The sequence below is a fragment of the Pteropus medius genome, unplaced genomic scaffold (assembly GCF_902729225.1).
Source record: "Pteropus medius unplaced genomic scaffold, Ma_sr-lr_union100, whole genome shotgun sequence".
NCBI lineage: Eukaryota > Metazoa > Chordata > Mammalia > Chiroptera > Pteropodidae > Pteropus > Pteropus medius.
Genome location: NW_024350397.1, coordinates 3,741,771 through 3,757,981, shown reverse-complemented (window position 1 = coordinate 3,757,981; position 16,211 = coordinate 3,741,771). Strand labels below are relative to the sequence as shown.

The window sequence follows — 16,211 nt, the reverse complement described above, 5'->3', positions numbered from 1 at the left end:
TAAAACCACTTATAACTAGCACCAATAGCCTAATCTGAGGAGCTAGAATAAATAATAGTATAGATATCTGCTTTAATACCTTGGTTCAATGGTTTCATGGAAACCAGCCTCCACCTTTAAGAATGTCCCTAGAGCATGTTAAAGTTTTCATTGACAAAGCTGTGAAAGTTCTAACCCTACCCTTCTGATAAGGAGGATTCTAAAGAGATTAAAGGGAGGAAATGTTAAATAGGGCCTAACTCAATTACATATCAAATACCTGACCATCAATTAATACAAGCTATTAGTCCTTTAGCTCCATTTTTAGCAGCTGCCCCAACATTATTTTCTTTACATTAGATAATCTGATCATGTAAAGTTTCCCAATTTTTCAGTGTAGAATCTAAATAAAATTTTTTTGAAAACACTGTGTGATGTGAATTTCCTGAACGTTTCACTTTAAAACATTTACTTAAAAAATAATTATATAAATTTACAAAGAATTATCACTAAATAGAAAGTATACATACAAACCACATTTTGTATGATTGTAATTTTATACTTTTCTAAAATTGTGGTAAAACATACATAACATAAAATTTGCCATTTAACCACTGGCGAGGGTACAGTTCAGCAGTGTTAAGCATACTCACATTGTTTTGCAACCAATCTCCATAACTCTTTTTATCTTGCAAAACTCAAACTCCATACCCATTAAACAACAACTCCCTGTACCCGTTCCCCCAGTCCCTGGCACCACCATTCTACTTTCTATCACTATGAATTTGACTATGCTTTCTTCCTTATATAAGTGAAATCATAAAATTTTTTCTTTTCATGACTAGATTATTTTACTTAGCATAATGTCCTTGAAGTCCATTCAAGTTGAACCGTTGTCAGATTTTCCTTTTTTTAAGACTGAGTAATAATCCATTCTATGTATATATCACATTTTTTTAAATTCGTTCATTCATCATTGGACACTGGGTTACTTCCACTTCTTTGTCATTGTGAATAATGCTGTGGTGAATATGGCTGTCCAAATATCTCTTTGAGATTATAATTTCAATTTTGGGAGCTATGTACCAGAAATAAAATTGCTGAATCATATGATAATTACATTTTTAAATTTTTGAAGAACTGACATACTGTTTTCCATTGTGACTATACAGTGTTACATTCTGTATGATTATAATTCTACGTTTTAAAATTGCACATATAAAAATCAATGTAAGAACACTAAATTTTTTAACAGTGATCTTATTTTCTTCTTTATATTTCCAATTTTTCTAAAATAAATATATACTCAGTTTTATAATTAGGAAAAGGAATTATTTTAAAAGCTTACCTCTCTAACATATTTGACTGTTTTTCAAATATTTTCAACATAACATTCAATCGATTAGGAACTAAATAAGCAGGTTCTCCTGTAAAAAGAAAAGGTTTAAAGGTATTACAAGTGGCAGTTATACCTCTATGCTGATATAATTCACTGTTATATGTGTGAGAACCAGACAAGCATAAAAAGAAGACAGCAGGGTCACAAAAGTATTCAAGGAACAAAATGCTTATAATAAAAAATAGTTACCATTTTATTAAATGTCTATTATGTGCAAGACAATATGCTATTTACATTCTCTTAATCCTCAAAATAAACCAAAATAAATACACTCACCATTTTCAAAAAAAGTAGTTGAGCCTCAAAGAGGTTATATAACATGATCGGAACTATGCATCTAGGATTGCATTAAACGTGGCGAAGTGAGAGACGTCCCAAGATCTCTCCCCTTGAAACAATAATAAGCTGATCATCTAAAACTCAACAAAAAACACCCAAAAGCACACCAGCACATTTGAGCGTGGGATCTGCACATAAGAGCAACCACAGGTGAGAACCCTGGGTGTCAGGGCAATGGGCTGGGAGAAACAAAGAAGCTGCCTCTCACAGCCAGAGCTCCTTGTAGGAGAAGGTGGAGCGGGGAAGGTGCAGCGACTTCCATGAACAGCCCTGCCTGGGAGTGCTGTGAGCTCCACATGGCTGATGGCAGTGCCCAGTCATCAGGACAGAAAGCAGAGAAGCGGGATAGCAGAAAAACGACAGTTGATATTTACCAGCTGCAGTTGCAAAACCGAGGCTGAGCCACAGCCCCCAACACCCAACCCAGAAGGTCCCTCCTCCACACCCTCCAAGACATAAGCAGCAGAGCCCCAGGGGAATCTGAGGAAATGCTACCGAAACTGTTGCTAACACTGACAGGAACTGATACTGAGGGTAGTGAGTGTGATTAAACATCTATAAGGGGGGGAGAGGGAAAAAGACATTATTAAGACTTTATATAAAGCAGAGTTCCAAGAGGCTTAGAAGCCACCTACTGGAAATCAAAAGAAAAACACCTTCTTTGCAACAGGCTAGGAACCATTATACAATAAATCTTTCTGGGGGAAAAAAAAAAAAGCAGAACACACTGCCATTAATGCCCAGGTGGAGAAACTAGCTAATACCATCAGGAGAAGAAACATAAGAAAAATGAGAATTCTCGAAGGTGAAGAAAAGGAGCAGTCATTACAAAGCATTTTCAGACAAATGGTAGATGAGAATTTCCTAAATCTAAGGAATTCAGGAAGTCAACAGAACATCCAATTATCTCAACCCAAAAAGGCCTTCACCAAGACATATCATATTAAAATTATCAAAAATCAATGACAAACGGAGAATTCTCAGGGCAGCCAGGGAAAAGAAAACAGTAACCTATAAAGGAAAATCCATTACATTATTGTCGGACTTCTCAGCACAAACCTTACAAGGAAGAAAGGAAAGGAATCAAATATTCAAACTATTAAATGAAAGGAACTACCAGCCAAGAATAATGTATTCAGCTAAGCTCTCCTTTACATATAAGGGAGAAATAAAGACCTTTCCAGACATCCAAAATTGAGGGAATTCACTACGAGGCCTGCACTACAGGAAATACTGAAAGGGGTCAGCTCACCTAAAACAAAATGACAAAAAATATATACATAATTAGGAGTAAGATGACTAGCAGGCTAGTAAGATAAAAGCAGAGGAGTGCAACCCTTACTAAGAACGGGGCATTATGAGCTTAAAATAAGAAGAGATTTGCTATAGCAAGATAGTAATGAACATACAGCATTCATAGGAACAAATTGAGACAACGATGACTGAAAAGGGGAGGATTCAAAGATCCAGATTCGCAAAGGGGAATGGAGATAAGGCATGAGCAGAAGGGATGACTGTATATATATAACTATCCTTTACATATTCATAATGGTAACCACACAAACATTCAGAACTGAAGTATATAACATAAAACAAGAAAAACCAGAGAGAAAACCCACAAAAGCCAACCAATATAAAGAAAACAGAAACACAAGGACAAGGAAGCAATGGAAACACCAAGCTACCCGAAAGCAAAAGATGAAATGGTTATAAGACTGCATATTTCAATAATCACCCTAAATGTAAATGGACTGAACTCACCAATAAAAAGTCACAGAGCTGAAGAATGGATCAAAAAACAAAACCCAACCATATGCTGCCTCCAGGAGACACATCTCAGCTCCAAAGACAAATATAGACTCAAAGTGAAAGTGTGGAATATGCTATTTCAAGCAAACAGCATTCAGAGACAAGAGAGAGTAGTGGTACTAATATCGGATGAAATAGACTTCAAAATTTAAAAGGTAAAAAATGATACTGAGAGACACTTTATAATGATAATGGGAATCATGCACCAAGAAGACATAACACATTAATATCTATGCTTCCAATCGGGGAGCCCTAAAATATGTAAAGCAATTACTAACAGAACTAAAGAGAGAAACAGACCAAAACACTATTGTATAGGGGACCTAAATGCCTCACTGTCACATATGGACAGATCATCCAAACAGAAAATCAATAAGGAAATAACATCCTTAAATGACGCATTAGACCACTTGGACATAATTGACATTTACAAAGACTTCCATCCCAAAACAGCTGCTTATACATTCTTCTCTAGTGCACATGGAACATTCTCAAGAATCGACCACATACTGGGACACAGAGATAGCCTCAACAAATATGAGAAGGTCAAAATCATACCAACCATATTCTCTGATCATAATACTTGGAAACTAGAGATCAACTGCAAAGAAAAATCAAGAAGACCACAAATACATGGAGATTAAACAACATGCTACTGAAGAATAACTGGATCAGAAAGAAAAATAGAGAGATCAAGAGATACATAGAAATGAACGATAATGATAGTACAACATATTGAACGATAATGATAGTACAACATATCAAAATGGCAAAAGTGGTCATAAGAGGAAAGTTCATACCATTACAGGCCTATCTCCAAAAACAAGAACGAGCTGAAATAAACAACCTAATGCTTCATCTTAAAAAACTAGAAAAGGAAGAATAAATGAGGCCTAAAGCCAGCAGAAGGAAAGAAATCATCAAAATCAGAGCAGAAGTAAATGATATTGAAAAAAAAAATAGAAAAAGTAAATGCAACAAAGAGCTGATTCTTTGAAAAGGTTAATAAAATTGACAAAACCCTGGCTAGATTCACTAAAGAAAAAAGAGAAAGAATACAAATAAACAAAAACAGGGATGAAAGAGGGGAAATTAAGACTGACATCGCAGAAATACAAAGGATCATACAAGAATACTATGAAAAAGTATATAACATCAAATTTAATAATCTAGAAGAAATGGACCAGTACTTAGAAAAATACAACCTTCCCAGACTGAATCAAGAAGAACTAGAAAATCTAAATAGACCCATTAGCATTATGGAAATTGAAACCATCATCAAAAACCTACCAAAAAGTAAAAGTCCAGGACCAGATGGCTTCACCAGTGAATTCTACCAAACATTCAAAGAAGATTTAATACCTATTCTCCTCAAACTCTTCCAAAAAATTGAAGAGGAGGCAATACTTCCCAACACATTTATGAAGCCAATATTACCTTGATACCAAAACCTGCTAAAGATAACACAAAAAAAGAAAACTACAGACCAATATCTCTCATGAACACATGCAAAAATCCTAAATAAGATACTAGCAAACCGAATACAGCAGCATGTTAAAAAGATTATACACCACGATCAAGTGAGCTTTCAACCCAAAGGCACAGGGATGGTTCAACAAATGCAAATCAATTAATGTGATACACCACATAAACAAATTAAAAAATAAGAATCATATGATCATATCAATAGATGCCGAAAAACCTTTGACAAGACACAGTACCCATTTATGATCAAAACACTTAACAAAATCGGTATAGAAGGTAAGTACCTCAACATAATAAAGGTCATCTATGACAAACTCTCAGCTAACATTATATTTAATGGTGAAAAACTAAAAACCTTCCCTCTGAGATCAGGAACAAGGCAAGGCTGTTCACTATCGCCATTGTTATTCAACATAACATTGGAGGTCCTAGCAAGTGCAATCAGACAAGAGAAAGATATAAAAGGCATCCAAACAGAAAACGAAAAAGTCAAACTGTCACTATTTGCAGATGACATGATTCTCTATATAGAAAACCCTCAAGAGTCCACAAGAACACTACTAGAAGCAATAAACAAATACAGTAAAGTTTCTGGATATAAAACCAATGTTCAAAAATCCATAGCGTTTCTATACTCAAACAATGAAGCATCATAAAAAGAAGTGGAAAAAATAATTTCTTTTGCAATTGCAACAAAAAGAATAAAATATCTAGGAATAAATTTAATGAAACAAGTGAAGGACCTATATAATGAAAACTACAAGACCCGATTAAAAGAAATCAAAGAAGATACAAAGAAATGTAAAGATAATCCATGTTCTTGGATTGGAAGAATCAACATAGTTAAAATGACCATATTACCTAAAGCATTACACAGATTTAATGCAATCGCCATCAAAATCCCATCAGCTTTTTTTAAAGAAATAGAACAAAAAATCATCATATTTGTATGGAAGCACAAATGACCCTGAATTGCAAAACCATCCTGAGAAAAAAGAACAAGGCTGGAGGCATCACTCTGCCTGACTTCAAATTATACTACAAAGCGACAGTAATCAAAACAGCATGGTATTGGCAGCAAAACAGCCACACGAACCAGTGGAACAGAATTGACAGTCCAGAAGTAAACCCATATTTATACAGGCAAATAATTTTTGACAAAAAGGCCAAAACATACAGTGCAGAAAGAAAAGCCTCCTCAATAAATGATGCTGGGAAAACTGGAAAGCCACTTGCAAAAGAATGAAACTAGACTGTTGTCTATCACTACACACCAGAATTAACTCAAAATGGATTAAGGACCTGAATAAAAGACTTGAAACAATAAAATTCATAGAAGAAAATGTAGGAACTAAACTCAAGGACCTTGGACTTAAAGAGGATTTTATGAATTTAACCTCAAAGGCAAGGGAAATAAAAGCAAATATAAATGAATGAGACTACATCAAACTAAAAAGCTTCTGCTCAGCAAAAGAAATCTCAACAAAGTAAAAAGACAGCCATCCAAATGAGAAAATATATTTGCAAGCAACACCTCCGATAAGGACCTAATATCCAAAATATACAAATAACTCATACAATTCAATAACAGTAAAAAACAAATGATCCAATGAAAAAAATGGGCAGAGGATCTGAACAGACACTTCTCTCTAGAGAACATAGAAATGGCCAACAACTATATGAAAAGATGTTCAACATCACTAGCTATTAGAGAAACGCAAATCAGAACCACAATAAGATATCATCTCACACCTGTTGGAATGGCTGTAATCAACAGGACAAGTAATAACAAGTGTTGGAGAGGATGTGGAGAAATAGGAACCCTCATACATTGCTTGTGGGACTGCAAATTGGTACAGCCACTATGGAAAACAATATAGAGGTTCCTCAAAAAACTAAGAATTGATCTACCATATGATCCAACAATCCCTCTACTGAGTATTTACCCCAAAGACTTGAAAACACATATCCAAAAAGATATTTGCACACCGATGTTCATAGCAGCATTATTCATAGTAGCAAGGACATGGAAGCAACCAAAGTGTCCTATGATAAATGATTGGATAAAGAAGTTGTGGTACATATATACAATAGAATATTACTCAGCCATAAGAAGAGATGAAATACTGCCATTTGCAATAACATGGATGGACTTTGAGATAATCATGCTAAGTGAAATAAGCCAGACAAAAAAAGATTGAAAATCACATGATACCACTTATATGTGGGATATAAACCTAAAAGCAACAAATGAACAGGACAAACAAACAGAGACTCATGTACATGGACGATGGACTAGTGGTTACCAGAGGGGAAGTGGGAGGGGGAAAAAATAAAATGTTAAAAAAAATAAAAATAAAAAATAGAAAATAAAAAGAAATTCAAAAAAAAAAAAAACTATGCATCTAGTGGCAAAGCTGGATGGAGTTCCAGTGTATGTGACCTACTTCCATTATTATATGTAAGAGGACTCTATGATGCCAAGAGAGAACTTCTTTGGGTGTTGCTGCTAAGTCAATAAGATCTATGTGAAGACTCTAATAACCCTGTTAAATTTCTCAACTGAATCAAATAACACAAAATGTTATCAAAGATGTTACTTAAAAGGAAACCAACATAATGAGGATTCATAATAGTCAGTTAATTATTAGAGTGGTAACACAATCTTGTAATACAAGAATTATATGACAGAAGACAGTCTCCGCATTGTTTGCTGCTAGATAAATAAAACATGACAAGTACAAAGGAAATGTTAAATGACATGAAAGCATACCATAGTTCCTTCCTATCCATAGACAAGAAATACCGCTCCATTTATGTATATTTTCTTTGATCTCTTTTCATCAGAATGTTCTAATTTTCCTCATATACATCTTGCATATATTTAGTTAGATCAATATCTAAGTATTGAGTGTTTTGGTGCTAATGTAAATGGTGTGTTTATAATTTCAAATTCTACTTGTTCATTGCTTATACATAGGGAAGCAACTGTAATAAGAAAACTCAATATTGTTAAGATGTCAGTTTGTGCCAATTGGATCTTTAGATTCAATTTGATTCCAATCAAAATTCCAGCAAGTTATTCTGTGGATATGAACAATCCGATTCTGCCCTTTATATGGAAAGGCAACAGGTCCAAAGAAGCCAATATGATGTTGAAGAAGAATAAAGTTGGAGAACTAATACTATCCAAATTTAAAACTTACTATAAAGCTACAATAATCAAGATAGTGTGTACAGGCAAAAGAATAAACAAATAGATCAGTGAAACTGAAGAGAGATCCCAGAAACAGGCCCACACAAATACAGTCAACTGATCTTTGGCAAAAAAAAGAAAAGGTAATTTAATGAAGAAAGTATAGTCTTTTCAATATCTGGTATTGGAAAAATTGGACATATATATGTGCAAAAATAATAATCTAGACACAGACCTTACATCCTTCACAAGGATTAACTCAAAATAGATCACAGATTTAAATGCAAAACTGTAAAACTTATAGAAGATACCAAAGGAAAAAAATCTAGGTTATCTTAGATTCAAAGATGACTTTTTATTAAATTTATTGGGGTGACATTGGTTAACAAAATTATATAGGTTTCAAGTGTACAATTCAATAATATATGTATATTGGATTGTGTATTCACTCAAAGTTAAATTTTCTTCTGTCACCACTTATTTGACCCCCTTTACCCTTACCTACCCTCTCGTCTCTTCCCTTTGGTAACTACTAAACTGTTGTCTGTGTCTATGAGTCTCTTGTCTTGTTTGTTTGTTGCTTTCAGTTTTTATTACTTCATATTATACTACAAAGTGACAATAATCAAAGATAACTTTAGATACAAAATCAAAAGCACCATTTATGGAAGAAAAAAACTGGTTAATTCAACTTCACTGAAATTTACAAATTCTGCTCTGCAAAAAATAATTGTTAAGAGAATGAAAAGATAAGCCACATATTGAAAGAAAATATATATCTGGTAAAGGACTTGTGTCCAAGATAAACAAAGAACTCTTAAAACTCAGCAATAAGAAAGCAAACAACTGAATTAAAAAAATGGGTAAAAGATCTGAATAAATACCTCACCAGAGAAAATAAACAGATGGCAAATAAACATATGAAAAGATGCACAACATCATATAACTTTAGGGAATTGTAAATTAAAACAATGAGACACCACCAAACACCTTTTAAAGCAGCTACATCCAAAATTCTGATAACACCAAATGCTAAAATGTGGAGTAAGAGGAACTCTCATTCTTATTGCTGGTAAGAATGCAAAATGATATAGCCTCTTTGCAAGACAGTTTGGCAGTTTCTACAAAACTCAACATACTTTTACTATATGATCCAGCAATCACATTCCTTGATATTTACCCAAATGAGTTGAAAAACGTCCACACAAAAACCTTTGTTTATAGCTGCTTTATTTGTCATTGCAAAACTTAGAAGTAACCGAGATTTCCTCCAATAGATGAATGGATAAACAAACTGTGGTACATTCATACAAAAAATTACTATTCAGCAATAAAAAAAAATGACCTATAAAACTATGAAAAGACATGGAGAAACTTTAAATGTATCTTGTTAAGTAAAAGACTGTATAGTTCCAACTACATGACATTCTTAAAAAGGCAATGTTATAGAAACAAGATTAGTGGTTGCCAGGGATTCAGGTGGATGGAGGGAGAGAAAAATAGGTAGAACACAGGATTTTTCAGGGCAGTAAAACTATTCTGTATCATACTGTAATGGTGGATACATGACATTATATATTTGTCAAAACCCACAGAATTATACAACACACAAGATTGAATGCTATGTAAACTATGGGTTTAGTCAATAATAATGTATCAGTATTTATCGATTTTAACATTCTACCATACTAATGTGAAATGTAAATAATAGAGGAAACTTTGTGCAGACGGGTTGGGGGAGACTGGGTATATGGGAATTCTATATTTTCTGCTCAATTTTTCTATGAGCCTAAAATTAAGTAACATCAAGGTTAAATGATAGTCTAAAAAATTTTTTAAAACAGAGTGGAATACGAAAGTAGCTTTTGTTTTGTTAGTCTATGGAATCTAAAAAAATTTAGAGAATGGGAAGAGAAGGAGGGAATAAAGTTTGGCTGAAGAAGATGAAAGAGGATACTTTTAAGAGAAAAAGAGAGAGTATACAAGTGAAAGAGAGCAATATATAGAAAGAGTAGAGCCATACCAATGGAACTCAGGGATTGAATCAGCTGCCAGGGAAAAAGATACAAATTTTTGAAAGGTATGCCCCCATATTGTGCAACGTAACCCTGTCCTGTGTTTCCCTTAAAAGTCATGCACAATAGTTCTACTGTTACATTTTATTCTTTTGGCACTTTATTTTGTGGTTGAAGGATATGTTCCATTGGCCTGTAAGTAGGCACAGCATAAGGAAGAGGAATCCAGAGTCTACTTGAGTTCAGGGACAGAGCTTAGAGTTTGGGGAGCCCGAAGTGGCTGGAATGCACAGGACACAGTACTAGAGAGAAGACAGCTGCACAGATTGAGAGTGAGCAAGCTCCATAGATGTGCAGAGGGTTTGACGTAGAGAAAGGCCTTTACACTCTGCTCCAAAGCCCTAGATACCTTTTTACTCTACCTACTCAGGGTTCTCTTAGAGAGAGAGAATGTATAGCTGTCCTTGGTTTAAACATGGCAACATTAGGGTTTAAATCTGGTGTTGAAAGAGGACAGGATTCTCATCAATTTTTTCCAACCAAATCTTATTTTCCACTTGTAAACTATATTCTATAGCATGCGCTACATGATTGTTACAAAATTCTCTCCATTATTAATATACTAGTTCTAGCAGCTTTAGCTGAAGCTGAGTACCTACCTATCAGCAGCATCAGTGTATATGAGGTGATCAGTAATTCATAGCAACAAAATCTACAAATGATCTTTTCCATTTATCACTGCTCCACCTTAAAGGCTTGCTATCCCTGCAACATTTCAGTAGCATATTCTAATCACAACTAAAAGTCCTCCATTCCAAGTAATACATGATCCTCCTCAAAAATTAGTCTATTTTTGGTAACATGTAGCCTTAACTAGGAATTTCAATACTTGCTTGACAACCAGTTCAGTTGTATGACTCCAAACTTCAGGGAATCTATGTTGTTAACTTAATAATTATTAATTTAAATTATAGAAAATAATGTACTCAATATAGAAATGAATGCACTCAATAAAGGTTATTAACACAATGATGCTTAAATAAGTGGAAACTTACGTGGCTCAGTTGCAGGAACATCCATTAATTCTTCAGTTGAGTGGGTTTTTATGAATTCTGAAATAATAGTGAATTTGTCATAAGTTTCAAATATCAGTTATATATATTGAGTTTAAATTTCATAAACTTCAATAAATTTTATATTTATTTTAATAACTCATCCAAGACAAAAAAATGCTAAGGAAAACAATATAGCTGCCAACACTGTAGATCCCAACAAGTGGTTAATAGCTGAAAGAATGTGTATAACAACTGAGTCATATGAACTTATTACTTTTCCAACAAAACTTGTTTTCCTTCTTATATTCTCTTAGTTAATGTTACCATCACCTAATCTCCCTTTCATATCCAATCATCAAATTTTGCCAGCTTTGCAAGGAAATATTTCTCAAATCTTCCCCTTGTCTTCTCTTTTACCTGTGTTCTAATCTAGGCACTTATTCCACTTCTAAGATACAGTGATAATTTCCCTTTCCTACTTCAAGTCCCCAAATCTAGCTTCTACAATGTGGTCAGAATTATCTCTGTAAAATTTAAATTGAATCCAAAACTGTCAATTCCTTACAATAAATCTTCAATGATTCCCTATTACAATAAACAGACAAACAAACAAACAAATGAATAAGATGTTCCTTAGCACAGCATCCAATCCCTCTGACTAGGCTCTCTCCTACCTCATCCATACCTATTGCTTTACACTCACCATTCCATTTGTAATTCCCAATTCATGCTGTTTATGTTATACCTTGTTCTTAAAATGCCAAATATCTCCCTTCCTCACTTAATTAGGTCCTATTCATGTTTTAAGGTTGCATAAAATCTTCCTGACTCCCTCAAGTGGAACAAGTTGGCTCTTTTCTGTACACTCACTGTAAATTACGCAAACATTTATCACACATTACATTATAATAAAATGAAATATCAGTAACAACCAAATTTTATTCATTTGTACACTCCCAGAATCTGGAACAGAATCATAACTTCTAGTGAAAATATTAAACTAATTATTGAATATATTTTTTAATTTACTATTGTATAATTTTATGGCTATAAGCTTTTAAACTATAAGTCTCTAAATGATAATGTATTTAGGAAATCTTATAAAGCCTAAACATACAAAATATCACCTTCAATTGTCTGCAGTACATTTTCATAACCTTGCATTGCTTCAGGTAGAGTTTTACTATCCCTGTTAAAATGTCAATAAATAAATCAGATTTATTATCAAAGAATAGTATTCTTAAATAAGAACTAGAATGTATGCTCTAGACATATACAGTTTGTAAAATAAAATTTAATTCCTTGTTAAACTTTTATTGATAGACAACGAAGTAAATTATAGCAAGCAAATAAGTATAAAAATTAAAATACGTAATTCTATGAATTCTATGTATTCCATGAATACAATTAGATATACCAAGAACATTAACAACAAAAATAGCAAAAGTAAACTGGGTAGAAGCATGAGATTTCTTTTTACCAATATGTTATTAATGGTATAATCATCAAGAGCACAAGTTCTAGAGTCAGACTACTTTGCTCAAAACCCATTTTACTCACTTACTAATTATGTGATTTTGAATATTTAAGTTACTTAACCTTTTGGAGCTCGGTTTCTTTGTCCATTAAAATTGCGGTATTAGAGTATCTATCTGATAGAGCACTTGTAAGGAGCAAAGGATACGTGTAAAGTTACTAGGAAAATCTCAGCACACATCAGACACTTGAATTTCAGGTATTAATTTTAATATATAATTAGAAATTGCTTTTGTACCTCACAATATATAGCTCAAGGGAATATATCTGGACCTCTGAACCAAGAAGCTATTATGCAACCCCCATTGGAGCTAACTCAAGCACCACTCCCTTTCATTCCTTTAAGTCTCATCATTGACAGATGGACATATCAATAAAGTAATTGCATAATAAAGAATAGCCCCTCCTAATTAGGGGTACTTTCCATTTTAACACTAAAATATAAAAAGTCTTAGTTTATGTTTAATGCAAAAAAAATGGTTGTTCATAAATGTAAAATTTTACTTAGATAAGTTGCTATACCAGATATGATTGAAGTTAACAGAATAATAGAGGAACAAGTGAAAAAATATTCCATGTTCACAAATTGTTAAAATATCCATGCTATCCCCAAGTAATCTACAGATTCAATGCAGTCTCTATCAAAATCCCAATGACATTTTTCAGAGACATAGACAAACAATCCTAAAATTTATATAGAACCAGAAAAGTGATTGACTAGCAAATGAAAACTTGAGAAAGAAAAACAAATCATACTTCCTGATTTCAGAGTACAATAATCAAAACAGTATGGTACTAGCATAAAAATAGACACATAGACCAATGGAACAGAACAGAGAACACAGAAATAAATTCAGGCATGTGATCAACTAATCTTTCACACAAATGCCAAGACTACACAATGAGGAGAGGATAGTCTCTTCAATAAATGGTGCTGGGAAAATAGGATATATGCATGTGAAAGAAAGAAATAGGACCACTAACTTAAACTGTACACAAAAACAAACTCAAAATGGATTAAAGACTTCAGTGTAAGACCTGAATCTATAAAACTCCTAGAAGAAAACATGAGAAAAAACTCCTTGATATCGGTTTGGGCAGTGATATTTTGGATATTACATCAAAAGCACAGCCAACAAAAGCAAAAATAAACAAAATGGATTGTATCAAATATAAAAGTTTCTGTAGAGTGAAGAAAATATCAACAAAATGAAAAGGCAACCTACAGAATGGGAGAGAATATCTGTATATCGTATAGCTCATAAGGGGTTAATACTCAAAATTCATAAGGATGTCATTCAAATCAATAGCAAAAAAATAAATAACCCTATTAAAAATAAGCAGAAATAGACAAATTAATAGACATCCCCTCACCCCAAAAAAAAGACGTACAGATGGCCAACAGGCACATGAAAAGGTATTCAACATCACTAATCATCAGGGAAATACAAATCAAAACCACAATGAGATGTCCCCTCACACCAGTTAGAATGACTATTATCAAAAAAGAGATAAGTGTTGGCAAAGATGTGGAGAAAGGGAACACTTACACTGCTGTTGGCAATGTAAATCGATACAACCTTTATGGATAATAGTATGGAGGTTGCCCAAAAAAGTAAAAATGGAACTATCACATGATCCAGTAATACCTCTTTTGAGTATATATCCAAAGGAAATGAAATCTATATCTTTGAAGAGATATCTGCACTCCCATATATCCTGGAGTATTATTCACAACTGCCAAGATATGGAAAGAACCTAGTTTGCAGTCAATGGATGAATGGAGAAAGAAATGGTAAATATATACAATGGAATATTATCCAGCCATAAAAAAAAAAAACAAACAGGAAATGTTTCCATTTATGACAACATAGAAGAACCTGGAGGATGTTATGCTAAGCGAAATAAGCCAGATGGAGAAAGGCAAATACTGTATGATCTCACTTATATGTAGAATCTAAAACAGTCAAATTTTTAGAACCAGAGACTAGAATAGCTACTTCCAGGGGCTGGGGAGTTGAGAAAATGGGGAGATATTGGGCAAAGGGCACAAATTTTCAGTTATAAGTTGTATAAGTTCTAGAGATCTTATGTACATCATGGTGTTTACAGTTAATAATACTATTGTACACTTGAAATTTACTAGGAAAGTGGATCATCACAAAAAAACAATAGTAACTATCTGAGGTAGAAAAAAATCACTGAAGATATTTTATGATGATGATTTATTCTTCTACTTAATTTCAAGACACCTAAACTTCAAAAATCAAAAATGAGCATCAACAGATAATGGGAATATCAGTGTAATCATTCACTGGAATCTTCCTCCCATTCACCCAAATAAAAAGGCTTTTTTTCAATTTAAAAGTAGGAGTTTATTCTTAGGAACATCTTCCTGATCCTACGCAATTTTAAATAACGATGTTCATGAAAGAAATATTTAATCATATTTTAAATAGTTTCCTATTTATTATCAGGACTATACCTTATGATACTGAGAGAAGAGTTTATAAGCCAGATATTTCAAAGCCAGCAATGTCCAATGGAACTTTCTAACAATAACTACAGGTGGCTACTAAGCACTTGAAATGTGGCTAGTGTACTAAGAAATTGATATTTTAATTAAATTGAATTTTAACTTTAATAGCCACATGTGGCTACTGTCTACTATATTAGTGTTGCTTCAAACTATTTAAAATTTCAAATAGGAACAGGCTTACTAGATCTTCTGATTTGATTTAGAAGCTCTACATGTAGTATAAAATTTGAACCATTATCTTACATTTGTTACTAATTATATATCCACTCATTGATTTTAATTCTATTAACTCATATTTTACTTACTTGGACTTACACACTATGGCTTTCCAAGAGGATCTGGATCCTTCTTTCAGGCGATTTTTCAGTTTTTCAAGTTTTTGCACATGCCTTACTACTTGTGCAATGCTTAAAGTGAGTGCTTTATCAGGTATTGAAAACTCTGCTTCTGAAAAACTTTGATCTTTACTTATCTAAAATAATACAATTAGACAGTTATTTAGGAAATATCCATTTTGTTTCCTTACCTCAATGAAATATGTTTCATTCTTTATCATATCTAAATAATTTTATATTTTTATCAATAGCTATAATCGAATACTAATATTTTACAAATATGTTGATATTAGCAATTACCTAGCAACAGAATTATAGATAAACGTTGACTTTTACATGTCAAAACTCAAATCCAATCTTCTGTTTATTATTTTACTATATAAGAATTTTGAGCAAATATAATAACATCTGTAGCAACATTAGTTAAAGGCAATTTAAAATATTTACAAGAGAATTTAAAGTAATTGCTTCCACAAAATCTTTTCTAAGAATATTTTTATTGTGATAAATCATGGATAGTAATT

The 16,211-nt window shown here is 33.1% G+C and overlaps 1 protein-coding gene across 1 annotated transcript in view; it reads right to left on the bottom strand.

The window, feature by feature from the left end:
• Positions 1–16,211, bottom strand: part of CCDC7 (coiled-coil domain containing 7) — a 166,766-nt gene that overhangs the window by 107,404 nt on the left and 43,151 nt on the right. Inside the window, exons 6-9 of the mRNA XM_039839666.1 lie at positions 15,658–15,824; positions 12,405–12,466; positions 11,278–11,334; positions 1,328–1,403 (exon numbers count right to left, since the gene is read on the bottom strand). Coding sequence (XP_039695600.1) covers positions 1,328–1,403; positions 11,278–11,334; positions 12,405–12,466; positions 15,658–15,824 — 362 coding nt within the window. The remainder of the gene's footprint in view (positions 1–1,327; positions 1,404–11,277; positions 11,335–12,404; positions 12,467–15,657; positions 15,825–16,211) is intronic.